The sequence below is a fragment of the Mercenaria mercenaria genome, chromosome 13, assembly GCF_021730395.1.
Source record: "Mercenaria mercenaria strain notata chromosome 13, MADL_Memer_1, whole genome shotgun sequence".
NCBI lineage: Eukaryota > Metazoa > Mollusca > Bivalvia > Venerida > Veneridae > Mercenaria > Mercenaria mercenaria.
Genome location: NC_069373.1, coordinates 36,559,999 through 36,583,405, shown reverse-complemented (window position 1 = coordinate 36,583,405; position 23,407 = coordinate 36,559,999). Strand labels below are relative to the sequence as shown.

Here is a 23,407-nt window from a genome sequence, read left to right as displayed (position 1 = left end):
TGAATCAATTGATGGATCTTTATCAAACTTGCTCTGTAGCATCATGATAAGATCCTCTCTCAGGTTTGTTTAAGTAGGGGCACTTGAGCTATTGTGATACCTGTGTTTGTCAGTGGTGCATGGTCTGTTGACAATTTTACTGTTAACACTATAGAGGTCGCAATTTTTGCCCTATCTTAATGACACATAGATTGTTCCTGTCAGTAAAATCTCAAATAAAATACAAATCTAGATAAAGTCGGAAATGTTTCTTGCTTTTTTTGTTACTTATAGAGATCTTAAACTATGTCAGTCAGTCAAATTATAGAAAAACCTTCAAGTAAATTATAAGGTCAAAAGCTTGGTCACTGTCAAAAGAAATTGTTAAAATTTTAGGGGCCACATCTTATACCTGACGTTCATGAAACTTTAAATGTATTTAAGGTGAAAAACTATTTCACTAGGTTAAATTATAGAATAACCATATTTACACTCAGAGGCCACATTTTTATGCCCCTCTTCGAAGAAGGAGGGGTATATTGTTTTGCTGATGTTGGTCAGTCAGTTCCTAGACCAATTGTATCCAAATGATAACTCATGACCAGCAGATGACCCCTATTGATTCTGAGATCAGTAGGTCAAATGTCAAGGCCACAGTGACCCGGAACAGTTAAACAGTTTCCGGACGATAACTTGAGAAGGCTTGGGCCTAAGATCACGAAACTGAATAATAGGGAGGTTGATAATGACCAGCAGATGACCCCTATTGATTTTGAGATCAGTAGGTCAAAGGTCAAGGTCACAGTGACCTGGAAAAGTTAAACCTTTTGCAGACGGTAACTTGAGAAGGCTTGAGCTTAGGATATTGAAACTAAATAATTAAGGGAGGTTGATAATGACCAGCAGATGACCCCTATTGATTTTGAGATCAGTAGGTCAAAGGTCAAGGTCACAGTGACCCAGAAAAGTTAAACCGTTTCCGGACGATAATTTGAAAAATAAAACAGATTCCAGATAATAACTCAAGAATGCTTTGGCCCAGGATCTTCAAACTTGACATTCCTTGTGCAGTTACTGAATGCATTAAGGGGGACATTTCATGTTCTGCAAGCTCTTGTCTACCTGATCTTCATGAAACTTGGTCAGGATGTTTGTCTGTTTAAAATCTAAGATGAAATTATAACAAGGTCATTTAGTCAGGTCATTGAAAAATTTGATTGATGATCTATTACATGACTTACATAAATCATGGTCAGAATGTTCTTTTTAATGAAGTCTAGGTCAACTTAGATTCTCAGTTATCTGAAATAGAAATAGGTCAGAGGAGCAGAGCCCTTTCATCAGATATAGGATATTTTCTGTATTACAGTTAAAATGCTGTCCACTAGTTTTGGCAGTAAAATGAATAGCACAACATGATTTTAGATATAAAAGTGTAAGAAAAGACATTGGAGAAAATTAATGCTCGTTAAAATTTAAAGTAAAAAGTGAGGATTCATTCAAAATCATATGCTGATCTCATGTGAAAAACATTCATTTAACTACAGAAGACGTAAGCAGCTGTCTGCCACTTCCTAGACTTTCATTCATTCATGAAATATGTAACTTGTTTCCTACTGAAAGCCTATCCCTGGCTTGTTAAGTTGCCAATTTAAACAAAATTGATGAACATGTTTGTCTTTGCTCTACCTTTCTTCTGTTTTTCATTAATAAAACATAGGTTATCTATAACCGATACTATAATTTCTGGTATCTTACAATCTTACACTCACTGGATATGGAATATCTTAGTTGTTATTATACAGTGCAATTTTATGTAAATTAAATGAGGAAAATTGTTCTAGATGAGTTTAACTTTGCTTTACACATACAAGATAGAATTCTCCAAAACATTAACAAAGAAACAAAAACAAAAAAAACGTATGATTTTGACTCCAAAATCTCACTCCATCACTCCACTCCACTCCAAGACTCCACTCCATATTTTGTCGTATGCCACTTGTACTTGAGGATGTAACAAAAGACAAAATGCCCTACACTTCTGTATAAAAATAATGCCAAAGGGCTTAGCCTAATAGCAACCTGAAAAAGCCTATAAGTACTTGTGTTAAATGTATATGTATTAAATATGTAGGCAAAAAATTCTTGAAGAAACCTGACCCCAGATGTAAGCATTAGATATTCTAACTGTGGAACAATCAGACAGTATTAGATTACCTTTTAAAAGACAAGTCTTGAAAGATAGACTGTTTTTCTGTAGGGACTAGGCCTCCATAGAGAGACAGTATTAAAATGTGAGAAAGGATTTATTAAAACTCCTAACCAGAAGGTCCTGATTTCGTGCTTGGGGTGAGCTATAGTGTGAACTCAATATTGGTGGTCTGTCTGTGAGTGACATCCATCCGTTTACACTTTTCTCCAGATGACATCTGCACACAGAAATTGCTGGTCAGTAATTACACCAAACTTGGTCAGTTGCATCTTGGTATGGCGTTTATCAAGTTTGTTCATATATTTCAGCTTGGCCCATATTTGGGGCTGCCAGAGCTAAGAATGACTTCTTCTCCTGAACCACCTGATGGATCTTCATGAAACTTGATCTGTAGCATCAGTATAAGGTTCTCTACCAAGGTGTTTGGCCCAATTTAAGGGCTGCTAGAGCTAAAAATAGAATAACCTTTAAGAGACTTCTTCTCATGAAGCACTAGATAGATCTTAATATAAAAAAGCTCTCATAAAGCAGATGCAAATAACCATTATAAAGAGACCTTTTAAGACACACCAAGCCTGTCTGTATTTTTTCCACCAAATTATCAACATTTAGTACTTGAACTGTTTGTCATCATGTAATCTGAACTTTATACGGCCTCTTGAGCTTTAAAATTCAACACTTGGAGCATATTATGATCCTCTTCCAAAGTTGCACACTCCCTAGCATATTTAAGCCCTGAAACTCAGGCAAGCAATCTAGGGCATCATGGCCCTCTTGTTTAGTGATTATATATTATTATAATACATATAAATTCATCATATTAATAGTGGGTGAGTCTGTCACAGGAAAGCCCAGAGTTTGTACCAAAATTCTCAGTCGCTACAATTCATTTTAGTTTCTAAATTAACATTTCATAAAATCTTGGTTGAATTAACTCGCATAAAAAAGAATACAACTGTATACAGTCTAACCTCTCTTAAGCAGCAGACAATTCGGCTGCTTAAGCAAGATAACCGCTGATAAGGGGGGCAGCCAGTGTATATAATTATATATATATATATATATATAGTAGAGAGAATTTATACGAACTAAATCACCACCACAATATACCAGACAAATTACGGCAAAGCGCCTAACAGTACAAACGAACACGCACATGCCACAGCAAGTCCACTAACCCATAAGATTAGTTTCGATGCTGCTTTACATACGAGCCCGAATTGTACTATACATTCGTACTGGTTCAACATTTGCATATATATACTCAAATCTCTGTTTTCATGTCTCACAAATCAGTAGTGACTTTTTAGTCTTTATAACTGATTGGGACCATAGAAGCTATATTTTTTCTCTCTGAAAGTTAACTGGATCTCGAAGATACATTGAATATATATATAGATAATTTGCATTAAGGTGTATAACTATAATCAGAACAGTTGACTTTCCCATATGTGAGATCCACTAGGATACAAGTTCGCATTATAAATTATTATATAGTAGAGAGAATTTATACGAACTAAATCACCACCACAGTATACCAGACCAATTACGGCAAAGCGCCTAGCAGTACAAACGAACAGGCACATGCCACAGCAAGTCCACTAACCCATAAGGTTAGTTTCGATGCTGCTTTATATACGAATTCGAATTGTACTACACATTCGAACTGGTTCAACATTTGCATATATATACTCAAATCTCTGTTTTCATGTCTCACCAATCAGTAGTGACTTTTTAGTCTTAATAACTGATTGGGACCAGAGAAGCTATATTTTCTCTCTCTGAAAGTTAACTGGATCTCGAGGATACATTGAATATATATATAGATAATTTGCATTAAGGGATATAACTATATTCAGAACAGTTGACTTTCCCATACGTGAGATCCACTAGGATACAAGTTTGCAATATAAATTATTATATAGTAGAGAGAATTTATACGAACTAAATCACCACCACAATATACCAGACCAATTACGGCAAAGCGCCTAGCAGTACAAATGAACACGCACATGCCACAACAAGTCCACTAACCCGTAAGATTAGTTTCGATGCTGCTCTGAAAGTTAACTGGATCTCGAGGATACATTGAATATATATATATATATTATTTCATATACAATCAGTAGTGACTTTTAGTCATTATAACTATTGGACAAAACTATATTTCTCTCTGAAAGTTATGATCTCGAGATACATTTAATATTAAGGTCTATTTGATTAGGATTAATATATTCAAACATTGTTCCATACTGGATCACTAGGAAAATTGCTATAACTTACTATCAGTAGAGAGATTTATACGAACTAAATCACACACAATATAGATCCATTTACGCAATGCGCTACAGTACAATTAACACCACATGCACAACAATGTCACTAACCCTAAGATTGTTTCGTGCGCTCTGAAAGTACTGGACTCGAGGATACTTGAATATATTATATAAAATATTATATTATATAAATTTAATATATATTTATAAAATATAACATCTGACCAGAGTGTCAATCATAACTTTAGGCCGTCTTTTTGTTTATCTTGTCATTTGCAGATCAACTTACGCGGTGTACAGTAAACACAATAATTCATTTGCGCCATTTGGTAAAAGGAAATTACTCTCCCTGTTATGTCTACCTCCTAAGATTGCCATTGAGGATTCGTAATACGAGTGTTTATTTCTTACAAACAAATAATCTTCAAAAATTTGATATTTTTGAGAGAGAATATAAAAAAACCAAATTTTGATACTAATTAAGTCAGATATCTTTACTGTAAAAACAAATTGACGCAATGACATGTAATGCCAATAATACTGGCCATTTGTCAAAAACATCACTTTGTATCATTTATGAGGGGCTCGGTCATTGTTCTCACACTGAAAGGGCATGTTTTTGTAGGGTTAAAACTTTTTGCAAACATTGTGCTGAGTCACCGAAATAGCAATCACGTGTTCCAAATAGGATCTTGACGATTCTCCCAAAAATGGTTTGGAAGAAATGGCGCTGAAGGGCATATGTGTCGGGAGGCAATTCCGGTGGCTTCTGACCGCGGATGGGAGGTGACCGCTGAATAAAGTGATGAAATAGAGGAAAATCCATTGGGGTCGTCATAAAATGACAGCTGAACAGAGGTGACCGTTAGTACAGGTTATACTGTATATGGAAATGCAACATCAGCTTCGTTAAAATGCATAATCTAGCAATGAAGAACATTTGAGTTTACTTGCATAAGATAAAAAAGATAAAAAATAATTTCTCTTCCCCCACCCCCTACACAAACATGCACCCATATTATTTTTTAACATCTGAGAAATGATCTATTATGACATGTTTATTAAATTTGAAACAGCATCTCGACAATTTGAAGAATTACTTCACCTGATGTTAGGTTTGCAGATGCTTGGTGTTTGTAAACAGTTGATTAGCAGACATTTATTACGTAATTGCTATTTGTGTTTGCCTCAGAAATAAACAGTCTAATAACATGGAAGATTCTGGACAGTTTTCTTTCTCGCCAGTTTTGGTAAATTATATGAAAAGGAGAAATATTTACTGCTAACATCAGTGTTTCCTCATAGATTCTCATCTAGCAGGAATTACTGCCTCATTCTTGAAGAAGTGGAGTGAAAATTGATCATAGGAAAACAGTAGCACCCCAGGTGAATTACAATGTGTATCCGTTCCCATAGCAACAAAAATCAATTGTGTATGGGATCAGCTTCTTATAACAACAGCCACATTCCAGCTAATATATCTGTATCATAATTTATGTCAGATCTTTTCTTTTAACACTAATCCTTAAATCAATTTTTTATGTTACAAAATTGTTCCCTGAATACTGCTGGCTGTCATTAACATATTGATCTGTTTATTTTCCTCTCTTTAAATGTGTCTTTACTGTAATAGGGCTTGTTAATTGCACAAATGTGGGAACTCTCTAGCTCTCCATAATAGTTAAAAGGTATTCAAGAGATTGAAGGTTTGAACCGCAAATCTGCTACTGTCACTTTGGGGTGTAAATATGGTCAGCCTGGGTGTTTTTCCTGTCTGGTCTGTAACTCAGCCACGATCAAGCAATTTTATTATTACTTGGCAAAAATAAAGGTGGGGGCATAAATCTTTGCACATTATATAAGCCGTGCCATGAGAAAACCAACATAGTGGGTTTGCGACCAGCATGGATCCAGACCAGCCTGCACATTCGCGCAGTCTGGTCAGGCTCCATGCTGTTCGCTTTTAAAGCCTATTAGAATTGGAGAAACTGTTAGCGAACAGCATGGATCCTGACCAGACTGCGCAGATGCGCAGGCTGGTCTGGATCCATGCTGGTCGCACACCCACTATGTTGGTTTTCTCATGGCACGGCTCATATGACACTTAACCAGGACAAAAACAGCAGTACAGTCCTCTTAGAAATATGATGTCACAAATGCTCTGTGTCAATAAAGGCTCTTCACAATATTGTCCGTGTCACATTAAGAGTCTTCTAAATACTGCTTGTATCACATTAAGACTATTCACAATATTATCCATGACACATGAAAATCTTCAAAATATTGTCCAAATCACAAAGGTTGTCAAGAATAATCTGTGCCCGTGAAGGTTCCACAAAATATTGTTCATGTCACATTGATAAGGCTCTTCAAACAGTTGTCCATGTCACATTAAGAACTTCAAAATATTGTCCATGTCACATTAACATTATTCGAAATATTGCCTATGTCAGTTTAAGACTAGTCATAATGTTGTCCATGTCATAAAGGCTGTTCAAAAAACAAACTGTTACGTCCTCCTTGAAATATTGTCCATGTAAATACAGGCTCTTCAGAACATCAGTATCAGAATGTCAATAGATGTCTGTTTAATGAAATATTGTTCATGTCAAGATAGGTTTTTAAAAAAAGTGTTTGTGTCAATAAAAAGACTTTTTCAAAAATGTTTTTGAAACTGAACGGTTTTCAAGATACTGTTCATGTCAGTAAAGGCTCTTTAAAAATGTTCATGTCAATAAAGGCTCTTTAGAAATGTTCATGTCAATAAATGTTCTTTAAAATATTTTTCATGTAGGTAAAGACTTTCCAAAAAATTGTTTTTGTCAGTTAAGACTTTTTGAAAATAGTGTTCATGTCAAAATGACATGATAATTATATCAGTAGGAAAGCTTTCAAAGGAAAAAGCAGGTTGGCTTTGACTGCACACAAAAGAATGATAAAGGTACATTGACAAATTATGGACAAAAATGGTCATGACCACAGAAAGTGCTCATGGTCTTCTAATGTTGAAATAGTTTATTTAATACTTAAATTTTCTTGTATTTTCAGGAGCACATAGAGTATATATTTCTTGTGATATTCACGGTGGAGTGTGGTATGAAGATTATAGCCTATGGTTTTATACTTCATTCTGGTGCTTACCTCCGCAATGGCTGGAACATTCTAGATTTTATCATTGTAGTTATAGGGTAAGTTTCAGCTTCTTTCTTTCAGGTACCCTGTTCAGCAGACATTGTCATTAAGAAATTGTAATCTGTATTATATATACCGTATTTTGGTGTGTATAGGTCGCGGTAATGTATAGTCCGCATCTAATTTTTGCTCTGGAAATTTTCGGAAAATTTAAGTTCTAGCATATTAGTCGCAGTTAAATTTCAGATTTTTTCCCCAGCAATATAATACTTTACCGGCAAAAGTTATGGCGGCGGCCATATTGATGTCACGGGCTGAATTATTATCAGAACCTGATTGGTGGAAATCGGACAGTGTTATTTTCGATCCCAACAGTTTCGTACCAACAGTAGTATCGGTAACAGACTACATCAAAGAAAAGCAGCTTTTTGACACTAATTGGCAGCAGACGGTTTGCGTTTACATTCTGTAATTATGCAAGTTAAAGTGAGAATTGTTTGCACAGCAATTTAATATAACACCTTTCCGTGTCATGTAATTAACCGCGTTCTTTTGATTCTGAGTAAAAAGATTAACAAAATATCTCTTTTTGGATTTTGTTTTCTTTTATTTAAAAATCAAAAGTAAAAAATTATCTTTCAAGTTTTTTAATACGCTAAGAATTAGTATAAACAATGTTTGGAATGGAGGACGGATCTGTCCGGATTTTATCCAACCCGGAGTACATGTCAGTGGCGTCCAGTAAAACGAAAGTAGAAAGAAACGTAATTCAAACTGCAAAAACATCTTTGAATTAAAGTCATTCGTAATTTTAATAGTCTGTATGGGTTATTTACGATATATTTTATTGAAAGTAACCGCAATTGGTTGAAAACCCGCCAATATTGATATTTTTTATCCATTTTGTTCGTTCGTAGCAGATGCATGTAATTTTGCGAGAGCTACGGTCAGAAATTGGCCCGAAAAAAAATCTGCTGGCAATGTTCTGTCGTTTAGGTCGCAGAAACTTTTTCAGGCAGCAAAATGGGTAGAAAAAGTGCAACCTATACGCACCAAAATATGGTAATTAACATTTCCTGGGCATTAGAGATCTTAAAGTTTCTACCTATAAATAAAGTGGATCTAGCAAAGCAGCAGGATTATTCCATGGTGAAAGGTGCCATTTTGGTCAACTAACTGCAACAAGCTTCACATGCTTGGGAAGTAGGGGAAATTTCCCCTAAATAGGAAGTTTTCCCTACTGTATGTTACCTCATAACCTTTTTGCACCGATTACAATATGTTACATTGATATGTTTGGATATATATTAAAAGACTTCAAGGTGCTACTGACCTATATATCTGTTGACATTTTAGGAATTATTGATATGTAACATGCAATGTGAAAATTAAAGTTTCTTCCAATAAATATAGTGGATCTAAGAAAGCAGGAAGATTATTGTGTTGAAAGGTGCCATTTTAGTCGACTAACTGTGAACTGCCGTAATTCAATGTTACGAATGGAAGACACAACTCAATTATTGGTTGTCTGCTTGAAGACAAAATTAGGAAATTACTACGTAGGCAGAGACATTGGTTTTCACTTGTAGATTTAATTATCTTCTCACAAAAATACTGTCTTGGCCAATCTTAAGATTGCAAACAACACTATGACTTACTTAAGTACGCTAAGACACCAAAATATGTCGCTTAGATAGTCCAGTAACTCATTTAATTATGTACAGTTAATTAAAGTTCCAGACCTATTAGTGTGCAACACATGTAATAATAAATTATTACTGTATATAAATAAATTACTTTACAGCGTAAAACCTAGTACAAAAAGCACACAGAATTTGTCCTGCTCATATTATATAGTTTGCTATTTAATTTCTATTTCTTCATTGTTGACCTTGCCCACCATATAGCGAATATTCTCACTGTTAACAAAATATTGAGAATTTGTTAAATTGCAAACTGCATCCTGTCAAAAGGCTTATCCATGTAAATTGTCCTTGATAAAACGTTTCTTATCACTTTCTACGATATTTATCATGCTGATTGTGAAGGTCCTTGCACTACGCATTAAATTTTGTATTTATTTTGTTTTATATTTCAGGTTAATTAGTACAATTTTATCGTCTACATTGGAAGATGATGTATTTGATGTTAAAGCCCTTCGAGCGTTTAGGGTGTTGCGGCCCTTACGGCTTGTCTCTAGGGCACCAAGTAAGTTCATCTGCATTTAAGTTTGAACCTTGTAACAAGCTCAGACTGAAACATTAGATTATCTGTCCAAGTTTTAAAAAGTGAAGAAATTAAACTGGAAGACAGATAAGCAGTGGTGCAACAAAGAAATTGTTGTCCTAGATAGTGTTTACCACTCAGCCTAGTGGTCACAAGTTCAAACTCTTGTACCTGATCACAAGACACCAGTACTGGCAACAGACTTAATGAGTGGCTCATTAAGAATCAAATTTCTGTTACAAAAAAGCTAAATTATATTAGTATGAACAGTATGAAATGGAGGTCAGTGTTTACTTTGCTTCTGCCTGTCAGTAATTTCCATTTAAGATTGACTATGGTCACTTTAGTTGTGTTTAATGCCGTTCCTTACAGTTGTAGTGCACAATTAATAATAATTTTCTCGTGTACATATGGATAACAGCATTTATAACTGTAAAATTGTTATTCTGTACTACTATATAATTATGTGTTATAATACTGCAGCCATATATGTAGATTATTTAAAGGCTTCCCATAAAAAATATTGTTTTTAGTATTTTTGTTAGGAAAATATAACGATACATACACAACCAAGCCTGTCTAGGTTTTATCCATGGATATCATGGTTTCCATGATTTGACAGAAGATGGTATATATTCCTGAAGTTACATGTCCTCCGCCTCCAGTTCATGCTGGAAAATTATCAGTTATTTGCTTAGAACAAGTTAATATTAGTACAGAATCTGGGAGTACTTGTTATGTCAACTGACCACCATGGCATGAACAGTAGCATTTAAATCATCAAAAGAAAAACAAATCTGGTCATACTGCCTGTACAGTATGAATGACCTGATTTTTTTGTGCTGAAGTTCTGTGAAACATTCTGAAGTTTATGGCTTTAAGGTACAGTTTTCTTTAAAATGCTAATGGCTAAACAAGAAACTCTGTAAATGCCAGAGAAAGTCTACATCTAATTGGATTGCCATATTTTGTGAGGAGACAAGACTCGGTCCCCTGGGACGCTCTTCCATCAAATTGTCTTTAGAATTAGCAGTAATAGTAATTTAGTAAGTGTAATGTTGTATGAATTTATAGTAATGGAATCTGTCTCAGCTAGATTGCTAATTTAACTTATGAATGTTTGCTTTTGGTTATAAATGGTATATCAACATGATATCCTGGCATCTAAGGTCAAGAATTGAAAAAAGATGAGGGACCTCCTTGGCCGAGTGGTTAAGGCCGCTGACTTCAAATCACTTGCCCCTCATCGATGTGAGTTTGAGCCTCACTCCCTGCTTGAATTTTACATGTGAGGAAACCATCCAGCTGGCTTATGGGAAGTCAGTGGTTCTACCCAGATGCCAGCTTTTGATGAAATAATGCATGGAGGGGCACCTGGGGTCTTCCTTCATCATCAAAGCTGGAAAGTTACCATATGACCTATAACTGTGTCGGTGCGATGTTAAACCCAACAAAGTAAATAAATGAATTCAAAGTAGATGTATGAGAAAATTAGTTGAAAGACAGCAAAGGAACCTTAACAGAATGACATGTTCCCATGCTTATGTTTTTATCCAATTATAAATTAACACTGGGTTATTTATAAATTCCTATTTCTTTGAACAATTTATAAAACATAAATAACATGAATTGCACATACTGATGAATCTGCATATTTTTCACTTCAAAGGTTTTCATGCTTTTAGATATTTGTCAAGTTAAGATGCCATACTTGAAAAAAAAGACTTTTTCCTTTGTCCCGATATACCCTTGAGGACTAAATGAATAATTGAAACTGAACTGTTTTGTTGAAGTTTTCTTTCACACTTGATGAAGAAAGAAAGCTAGGAGAAGATGTAATCAAATAAGATGTTACATTTCTCAGAACTTCCCATTCCAAAGAAAATTTGTCAAACTTTCCAGAATTTCCGAGCTGAAATGCAGTCATTGAACTGATGTCTTTTTTTCTAAGAAATTCACCATTGGTATGGGGAGACTTGTTAAAAGCAAGCTCTAGACTTTCTCCAAATCTTAATTCAAACTTGGTGCTCAGTTACTTTATCTGTCCTGCTTGTTCTAGGAACTGAATATGTTATATATAGCCCTGTGAGTTCTGATATGTTATCAGGTCAGCTTTTTTCCATCATACCTTCTTGTTTAAATCTGTAATATTTATTTCGATTATGTTTTCTCAGTTTGGAAACAATTTAACTGTCGCAGTTACTCCAGAATTTTGGCTGTTTAGTGGGAAGCTTACAGAAATTGAGCTATGTAATGTCATCCATGCTCACAACTTCCAAACATAATAATAAGTAAACACTTAACTTTGTCTCGTTGATATACTTTAGTTGATATACTTCAGTCGAAGCTTCTTAAGGGGCATTGTGGTTGAGTGGTTGAAGTTGCCAACTTCGAATCACCATCACAAACTGAGAAGTATAACCTGCACCATGTCCGTGCTACCGAACACCCATCAAAAGTACAAAAAGTTACTAATAGCCGCAATTATTGATAAAACTTAGACATTTAAGGCATTCTAAAACATAGCTGTCCTCCGATATTGGGAAATTGGTGGTCATTACTAGAAGAAATTGTCAGCATGTAATAAGAGATTTTGGTGTGTATCCACAGGGAAATTCCATCAGACAGATTGCTTCATTTGTACAGTGTCACTCTCAGTTCTTTGTCTTCCAAGTCAATCTTAAATAAATAGTTCTGTTAGCAAGAATGCTGCCTTGAGAAAATGGAAAGTTTGAACAAACAAGATCTTTTATGACACTGTAAATGCTGCAGTGTTCTAATATTCAGAAAATATATTATTTAGCTAATAACTGAATGCAGTTATTTCTGTACTTTTTTAGAATATAAATATGCTTTTTATTTTCCAACTTGAATAGTCTTAAAACTGTCTTGTCAGGGGTCAAAGCTTTCTGTAGGACAGTTTGACTGAAAAGCATTTGCTCAATGTGTGTTGCTATATCATTTAGAGTAGTTGTAGACAGTACTACACATTGATCCAGAGTAATTATATACATGAAACCTGAACTGAAAGAAATGGCTTTAAACTCAATGAAAACAAAAAAGCTTGTACATTACAGGGTAAAGGGCCTCTGTGGCCAAGTGGTTAAGGTTGCTGACTTCAAATCACTTGCCCGTCATCAATGTGGGTTCGAGCCTCACTCGGGGTGTTGAATTCTTATTTGTGAGGAAGCGATTCAGCTGGCTTACAGAAGGTCGATGGTTCTACCCAGGTGCCCAGCTTGTGACGAAATAATGCACAGAAGGGCACCTGGGGTCTTCCTCCACCATCTAAGCTGGAATGCCGCCATATGACCTATAATTGTGTCAGTGCGACGTTAAACCTGACAAAAATAAAAAACTAAACATTACAGTGTAACATATATAATTATGTTTATTGAGTCCTATCTAAAGACCGCTTTGCCTTCCCCATATACATTCTGAAGGCATTTTTGTGTGTTACTTGAAAGGGTGGATGAACGTATACATGGAAAATTAAAATATAAATTTTCCACTGTTCCACATTCTGAAGTATGTCGTTTAAACCCATTTATTTTAGGACTTCTCAAGGCAATAACTAACAACAGCATACAAGCAATAGCACTTTATTCCAGGTCAACACTTCTATACAAACAAGTTATGCCAAAGATATCGAACAATATTGTATATCAAATTATCAGTAGTATATATTAGTGGCAGAAAAGGCCGCGTGATATCAGGCCCACTGACTGACGAGCAAGCAAGCGCATGTTTTCATCAATAAATTGACTTAAATAGCAACTGCGGACTGCGGGCTTGTGAAACTAGGAATTACGCTACGTAGTAATGGGCAAAACCTAGTTCACACTGTAAACGGACCTATCCGCTAACCAACATAGCGGTAACACACTGAAAACTGACCTAGCTTAACAGACGACCTAGCGGTTAACAGACTTTAAATCAACATAGCGGTTAACAGACTTTAACCGACTTAGCGGTTAACACACACTTTGACCGACCTAGCTGTTAACACACTTTAAACCGACCTAGCGGTTAACACACTTTAACCGACCTAGCGGTTAACACAATTTAACTGACCTAGCGGTTAACACACTAAAGTGTTAACAGAGCTAGCGGTTAGCATCACTTTAACAACAGACAAGCAACCAATGGTTCGATATACTGTCAACCGACCTAGTGGAATACATCACTATAACAACAACATACAACCGTAAAAACAGTTGTTACACTTTCAACTGCCCTAGTAGCTTACATCACTACTGCTACAGGGAACCAACCAGTGTGTTGAAACATTATCCCCGTTTAGTTATATTATGAGAATAACACATTAACTAAAATGTTTATTGGATATAGGCAAAAGCAGTTAGGATAAATTAAGTGTGTAGATGATAACCCAAACTACCTAAGGAGCATTGTGACCTTAGTCACCCATAGTATAGCAAGTTGAAATCTACAAGATCTCAATTATCACTGCAAAAACTGCCTTATTCACTCAAATATTAAACTGATTTAGACAAATTTAATGTAACTCGGGCAAATTTAGCATGTAGACGAAAAACCTAAACTACCTAAGGAGATTGTGACCACAGACACCCAAGTTACCAAAGACAAGGAGCATTGCGACCATAGTCACCCGTAGTATAGTAAGCTTAAATCTACAAGATTTCACATATCACTGAAATAAATTTAGACTTGAATTGGATATGTGATGTTAATACACATGCTTACTCGATGTCAGTTGGAGATCCTCATCAACGCGACAGAATCCTATAAATTAAAGTATATAATAGGTTATTAAATCATTGCATTTATATGTTTTCGTTTTCTACTAAATACTGTACATTCAGAGGCAATGACAGAATCCTAAGAAATGTTTCCAATCATATAACTGAACAGAAACTTCATAATGTATTTTTCCACAAAAAGAGTAAATATGAGATTGATTTCATATTCAAATAGTAACTTTCCTTTTTTAAAAATAGGATAAGGATAACATAACTGGCTATAGCCCATCTAACATATGGTCCTCCAACATGATGTAAAAATTCATCCTAGATACATAACATAGACCGTGAAGTGAAAGACATGAATCAGAAAAAAGCATTATAAACAACTTAGTTCTTTGTGGCATAACAGTAAATAGTGCAATGAACAGAGACTAAACATGGTAAAATTATGTACAAGTGTTATTTGTAATCCGCGCACTAAAACCCTAAAAACTCTTTGAGAGAAAAGTATGGGAAAGCGTTGGATTACATGACCTGGATGACTATACAATTTATATAACAACAAAAGTACACCAGTTGTATTTACAAAACAATGACTGTTCAAATTTCATATCGATCCAAGTTCATTGCACTATTTATGCAAGTTTCAACATGTAAAAACAACAATGGCTAATTTACACCCAACAAAAAGTATCATTGCAACTGAACAATTCTGAAATGAATCATGGAATATATCTTTCACTCTGCTGAAAAAAGTACTTTGTGTTCCTGTTCAGACTATTGCTGAGACATCCATTGAATAATATTCTTCGATGTTAAAGGAGCTGGCCGCTTTTTAGTTTCAATTTGCCCCAGTCTGTTGATAAAACTACATTTGAACAAACGTGCTTCCAGGCTTAAGTGTTTCTGTTACATATATTTAAATTTAGTGTTTTCTGTTCTATATATTAGTGTTGTAAGTATTTAAGCACTAATTACACTTAATTGTCTTAAAGTAATGTATATAACTACAAGAGAGTATACTTATAATTATCCACTTGCTATTGTAATACTGTTCATCTTATTCACTGTCCTGTCGTGACCTTCTCAGCTTATGTCTTGCTAAGTGTGCCACTGCAGCTGATTCCCGGTTTGCATGACTCCTAGTTTTGTTACAGGAAATTACTGTTTGCCTGTGACAAGGCCGGCCAGTAGACAAAGCAAGTCCAATTTGTACGCAAGTTTAAATATTCCAGAGTTTGTGAATCTTCCTGCTTTCTGATCAAATGACTCATCAGAAGGTAACTGATCAAATGACTCCTCATAAGGTACTTAAATGTTCATGTTAAAACCATTATTGTAACATTTGTAGCTGTTTATAGTTAGTCATTCTCCTTTCTAAACTTCATTACATTCAAGTTTCTATTCCACGAAGGCCTTGGATAAATTCGAATTATTCAGTCCACTTGACTGGGCCGCTTAGTTAATCTGGCTTGTATGTATATACATGTTCGACTGATGTCACATTATGACTTCAAATATTGTTTGTACTTGTTCCATTTTTGCTTGGTATACCATTTGTGCTCAGTATATTGTTCATTTTTATTTACTGTCTGTACACAATGTTCCTTCCTTTACTGCATCGACAGCCTGCAAATATAATAAACTCCACCGGCAGTATACTACAAAACACATGGATAAAATTATAAGTAGCAAAAATTGTCACCATACATGTACCAGCTACACCACAAAAAACAAACTTGTATAACTGTTCTCTGTGAAACTTAACAACTTGACTATATAATTATGCTCCATCTATACAGAGAAATGTACCTGCCAAACGTCAGTAAACCAGAACCATTTAGAATAGATCAATTCTGCATCTTTTATATATATATATATTATAAGTAACAAATGGTGACATACTAGATATTCACTGACATGTATCATTAACAACATGGCACCTAAACGGCATGGCACCTAAATGGGTGTGGTGGGTGGGATTTTGAAACCATTACATTTTCTGTTGGTTGTACACGTGCCGACAATTGAATGACCAGTGGTCACACACTAATGATCACTGGTACGGAAAAAGCCGAGTGTATCCAAATACCAAACTTAGATTGGTAACCTTGGATACACACCAAGCTTGATACGCCAAAATAAACATTATTATTTCTTAATAAAATAATAAGAATTATTTAGGACTTCTCAAGGCAATAACTAACAACAGCATACAAGCAATAGCACTTTATTCCAGGTCAACACTTCTATACAAACAAGTTATGCCAAAGATATCGAACAATATTGTATATCAAATTATCAGTAGTATATATTAGTGGCAGAAAAGGCCGCGTGATATCAGGCCCACTGACTGACGAGCAAGCAAGCGCATGTTTTCATCAATAAATTGACTTAAATAGCAACTGCGGACTGCGGGCTTGTGAAACTAGGAATTACGCTACGTAGTAATGGGCAAAACCTAGTTCACACTGTAAACGGACCTATCCGCTAACCAACATAGCGGTAACACACTGAAAACTGACCTAGCTGTTAACAGACGACCTAGCGGTTAACAGACTTTAAATCAACATAGCGGTTAACAGACTTTAACCGACTTAGCGGTTAACACACACTTTGACCGACCTAGCTGTTAACACACTTTAAACCGACCTAGCGGTTAACACACTTTAACCGACCTAGCGGTTAACACAATTTAACTGACCTAGCGGTTAACACACTAAAGTGTTAACAGAGCTAGCGGTTAGCATCACTTTAACAACAGACAAGCAACCAATGGTTCGATATACTGTCAACCGACCTAGTGGAATACATCACTATAACAACAACAAACAACCATCAAAAGATTGTATCATTATCTCTGACTTATCCCACAAGAACATGCGCCTGCCTGCTCGCCCAGCCATAGAATTTTCCGCCACAATAAATTTGAAAAATTTATTCCCCCAAAATTCTAATGACCTCTACTACAAGCCTAATTTAAGTTGTCTTAGAAACCTGTAGTCCCTGACGACTTATCTTCAAGACATACTAATATACAGTGTATTTCATACGACGATGACTATTACATCTTTTACCGCACATTATCAGATCATCAGGTTTTTTACCGTTAGGGTAAAGTTAGTTATTTTGCCAATTTACTTGAACCTGCTGTTAGGGTGAAGTCAGTTATGTTGCCCATTTACTTGAACCTGTACTAACTGTATATATACTCATTATACCCTTTTTTTTTTTTTTTTTTTTTACAATGATACATTATGGATGTACTGACTGAAAATAAAAATTGTCTACCGCACAAATTAGGCCTTGAATATTTCTTGCGCTCCATTTCTGTTGTAATTTTCTGTTACTGGTCCTTTTTCATGCAAACAGTTAAAATTTAAGGAAGGCAATGATTCAATAATTCCTGTTAATTAATGCTCTTTAGTCAAATCCATTTTATATATTTACCATTGATGGTGAAACAGTTTGTGTTTCAATAGTAAAACCATAATGCAGGCTTCAAGATCTGACCTGTCACTACTATGCTATATTACAATCGTTGCCCTAATTCATTTATTTATTTTTTTAACACAACTGAAATATGGAAGGTCTGTTGTTTTTTTTTGTTTGTTTTGTTTTTTATTATTATAAACAATTACGGACTCATAGCGTAAAAGACAAATTGAAAATATCGAAAACATTTACAGAATTTGTCATGAAAACTCACATGATTGCCACACTTAAAACATTAGCATTTCGAGCCTTACTCTTGTTTATGCTAACAAATATTATTATTTGTAGACTAGAATGATTATTGCCGACCAAAATATGTATATTAAATGCTAAAATTGGTTTCCCTAACTACTGGTCTAATCTGTTTTGGGACTATTTACCCTTGTCAAGAATATGATTTTAATCATATTTCGAATATTTAAATTGGTACACAGATTGAGATTTTATATGTTTGCAACATTAGATTAATAAGTTTTCTGGTTTCCTCCATCTCCCTTAAAGCTTACCTTTTTCCAAAATAATATATCATTATTTAAGCTGCAGCTGACTTATTCCCATATAGGGTTTATTACCTTAATGCAACTGTTTTAAAGCCAAACATAGTTTGCCAATTTAACATACCTTCCTGAATGAAAACTTTTTTCTTTTTTTTTTTTAAATATTTCAGCTGGAATATATGCAACCATAATTAATGTTATCCCACTTTTCTGTCCAATCAAGTGCAACCCATTTCCAGTGTTTTTATGTGCAGTCATGAAGAGTTTGTTTCCTCAGTAAGCAAATTTGTTAATACTTTATTATCCCGTTTACATGAATTGCAGCTACATGTATATTAAGCTAATTTGTAACATGGCAAACAATTTGGAAAGTCTTTTCAAGCTTCACTGTGAAAAACATTTCAGCTTCTTCCTGCTTTTATTGATAAATATGAAAATTGACCTGGGCAGCTACTTCGTTAAAGTTTAAAACCATGCCATCCAACTTGGCAGTCATAATATTATATGCACTGTAGCGCTAAAATATCTACCAAAGAAACATAAGAAACAAGTATCATGCTAAATATCTATTAATGCAGACATAATTACTGCGTGTAGGCAACTACCATCCCTATTTCCTAAAGACCGATTACAATGATTTAAGTGTACAATTCCTGACTTCAAATAAAATTTATCTACAGCATTAAATTAACACATACAAAATTAAATTATATGAGCTGTGTCAAGCTAAAAAGGCCCCTAATATAATTGATGTTGTTTTATATAAATGACGTCACTTGGACGTTTCAACATGGCGGTCGCCTTTTTAAATTTGAGCGAATTCATGTAATATTATGGTGCCTCATTTCAGACAAGTACTTCGTTCAACCTTTTTTTTTTTTTTTTTATATATATATCTTCTCTAATCTTTTCAAAAACTTTTAATTGAACACTCCTTCAAAATGCTTGCTCCTCCATGTTTATGTCACGGAACAAATAGCGATCAAAGCATCATCGCATTCTATATTCCTTAAGATATTGCGATCTATTGATGACTTGTGCTAGTAGTCATTACAATCTCGATCTCCCCTATATGATTTAAGTTGACATCTGAAATTCCTATTTTATGTAAAGAAATGCATGTACTTATCAAGTATGCAATAATGTAGAAGTGTCATCAAAATACTATAATGTCCCCTTTTGCATGATGTGGCTCATGTGAAATTATATTAGTATAAGCCGTTAAATTCTCTATCACATGGATTTTACTAAAGGCCTAGGATATGCAGGATGTCTAATAAATTAAAATGCCTTACAGTTAAATTAGAAACTTCAATGTTGACATTTGTTGTACCTTCTGACCTTAGGCAGAGAACTGTGATTGGCGACATTTATATCAACAATCACAACAGTTTGTTACTTTAATATACTGTATATCAGAATTTACACTGTATATCCATATTAACATTCTTTCTGCCTCGAGAAAGAGTATACCACTAACAATTACTTAAATGAAATTTAAATCCATACTTGCCTGGCAATTACACTGTTAAGTTAGTGTATTAAATTTAAACCATGTTAAAATATTTAGGTTATATCTTGGCTTGTATATAACAAGCGTGTGCGAGTTATTTGGCTGTGGTTTTTGTAATACACTGCAGTGAACAACAATTGTTGAGCCAAAACAACTTTTAATCGATACTACATTTACTTTAGATAAATAATAACATACTTATCTAATGATATAACCCATGCCTATCACTCCTAAGAACAATAATCGACATTTTTCCAACAGGCATTTACCAACGAGACTTCGCGTGTTTATCTGACATGCACGTTTTCGGATAGACATATTCGGACAACTCGACTTGAACGACAACTTGGCACACTTTCTCGGGCACGGACATTTACATTTAAGAGTGTGCATTTTGTCTAAATTGTTGCATGTAGAATAACTCTACTGAATGAATGTGTCACCAATGTAATAAATTGCTTACGACCCCCGAGAAAATAAGTCCCCTGAAAAATACGAAACGACGTTCATCATCAATTTCCAAAGTTTACCGAACAGTCACACTGAACTTTTACACCAAATGTATGTTTTATACAGCTTCGATAATCTTAACGATGTTATTTCTTGGTGCCATGCCATTTTCAGAACCTCAAATGAAATTTTACGAGTAAGAACAAACCAAATTTGCGAGGTTGAAATTACCTTTGAAATCCTCGTTTCCGCCTCCAGTATCCAGTTTCACGGTAATTTAAAGCGTTTTGTACAAATGCCAGACCAAGCTGAACATTATACTTGAAGCAAAATTACGATGTTGGCAGATATATTTTGAAACCATTACATTTTCTGTTGGTTGTACACGTGCCGACAATTGAATGACCAGTGGTCACACACTAATGATCACTGGTACGGAAAAAGCCGAGTGTATCCAAATACCAAACTTAGATTGGTAACCTTGGATACACACCAAGCTTGATACGCCAAAATAAACATTATTATTTCTTAATAAAATAATAAGAATTATCTCCTACTGTAATACCATCACAAATAAAACATGTTTTGGGGTAAAAGCATGAAAGAAAAAATACTTAAACCTTTTAAATTCATACTTTCTTTTTACTTTATTATAAAATGCTAAGTTGCTTTAAGATGTTGTTCTTGTCTCTTTCAGGTTTACAAGTTGTACTCAACTCGATATTGCGTGCAATGGTGCCTTTATTACACATTGCCCTTCTTGTCATATTTGTTATCATCATCTATGCTATAATCGGTCTAGAACTCTTCTCAGGGAAACTACACAACACATGCTTTCTCAATGGAACTGGTAAGTAGTACTTCTCAGGGAAACTTCACAACACTTGCTTTCACAGATGAACTAGTAAGTAACTACACAACACATACTTTCTCAATGGAAGTAGTAAGTAAAACATCTCAGGGAAACTACACAACACATATTCTCTAAATCTTAAAGTTGTATTTCTTAGGGAAATTACACAAAACATGCAACAAAATGGTAGAGGATTGCTAATTATTTACATAAGCTGAAAATAATTGTTAAATACAAGTGTGCCTTGGAATCTTATAAGCCTAGTGCAAAAACGTACACTAGTTACAGTTTTTACTAAGACATGTCAAAAACTAACATCAAATTTAACCACTTTATATTATAACATTAGAATTATTTTTTGACATGTTAAGATTTTGCTGTTTTTGTCTGCTTTCATTACAATGATGATTCTGTTAAAGATGGTCTTAGATACGTTTCCTCAAAACAGAAACGAGACATTTATAGACTGAATTGCTTCAAAAATCTCAGTTTAATTAGAATGAATTGATTTTTGACAGCATTTTCCAGGTAATGTCTTCTATTTTAAGGCAGTATTTCAACAAGATAATACATTTTATACAGCAATTATGTCTTTTTTGATACAGATACATACGCTGGTGATTCGCAGTGGCCCTGTTCAAATACATCAGGAAAGGGTTATCAGTGTGATGCGTCGCAAGGACATATTTGCAAATCGGGCTGGGAGGGTCCAAATGATGGAATCTCAAACTTTGATAACTTTGGACTTGCTATGTTAACAGTGTTCCAGTGTATCACAATGGAGGGGTGGACTGATGTTTTATATAGTGTAAGTAGATAGCTACATTTATTCAAGAGCTGGCGAAGTGGTCTATGAGGTCAAAGTATGAAATTAGGGGTCACAAGTTCAATCCCTGCTCCTCCAACTAAAACTTACTAGCATTCTTTTAACTTGAGGTCCAATGTAGGATGTTTTATACTTTGCACATAGAAAAACAAAGGGAAGGTTTTGGACTTGGAGCATCTATTTTATTCTGCTCTGTCCTCAAAAGCCTAAGAACATTTTTCTGGCAGAGTGACCCTTATGGGCATCAGGGGACGGGTATAGATAAAATTAGATACAAACACTTAAACAGCTCCAAATACGAATAGTGGTTGGTCCTCGACCCCCCCCCCCCCCCCCCCCCCCCCCTTAAAAGATATAGTTGCGTCTCCTCAATGTCTTTACATTAGTTTTGGGCCCCATAGCTGAGCGGTTAAGGTAGTTTACTTTGTTTCACTCCTTGTTGCTTTGGGTTTGAAGCCTGGCTTTTGCAGAATTTTTTTCATGTAAAGAATCTATGAATGACTTAAACAAGGTTGGTGGTACACGGCTGAAATAATCCCTGTTGGGGCATCAGGCGCCTTCCTCTTCCATGAAAAGCTTGAAAGTTTCCATGTGACCTATTGTTATGTAGGTGTTATATTAAACCCAACAAAATAAATTCACTAAAAACATATATTGTTTCCTCTATGAAAACATCTAAAAAAAACCCAGATAAACAGAAAATGCTAGCCTCGAAGACAAACAACAGTTGTTAGATTACATCGTAAATCACTGTCATTGTTAAATATAAGTTTGCATGCTGATTGAACAGATAGGTAATGTCATCAGTTCCCACGTGCATAATGTTGTCATGATTTCTGTTGTCCCATTCATTGATGAAATGAAACACAGGAGACAAAGTAATGAACACTTTGTGGCTGAGATTTTTATACCTCTACTTCAAAATTTATTGGAGTCATCTTATGGTCCATGGTACAAAAGTATGGCGGCAAACTGCTTCCACACTTTGAAGTGGATTCCAGTGAAACTTCATAAACATGATGTCTTTAGCTTAGCTATTTAAAGATTAAGGAGGGCTGTTGTACATACCATGGGGTCTACCATATATTTTATGGTCACTGAAGGCATTGCAGAGTTATTCATCCTTGGACTCGCTCCATTATTGGTTTCATAGAAATTTAATTGTTCTTCTCTCCTGTTAGAATGTGGTAATAAGGAAGTATTAATCATTTCCAGTGATAGCTC

The 23,407-nt window shown here is 35.0% G+C and overlaps 1 protein-coding gene across 10 annotated transcripts in view; it reads left to right on the top strand.

Moving 5' to 3' along the window:
- LOC123528805 (muscle calcium channel subunit alpha-1-like) overlaps window positions 1-23,407 on the top strand; it is a 216,744-nt gene that overhangs the window by 122,250 nt on the left and 71,087 nt on the right. For all 10 annotated transcript variants that reach the window (XM_053521567.1, XM_053521563.1, XM_053521559.1 and 7 more), the window contains exons 4-7: window positions 7,516-7,655; window positions 9,698-9,807; window positions 21,202-21,354; window positions 21,963-22,165. In XM_053521567.1, the coding sequence (XP_053377542.1) occupies window positions 7,516-7,655; window positions 9,698-9,807; window positions 21,202-21,354; window positions 21,963-22,165 (606 nt within the window). The remainder of the gene's footprint in view (window positions 1-7,515; window positions 7,656-9,697; window positions 9,808-21,201; window positions 21,355-21,962; window positions 22,166-23,407) is intronic.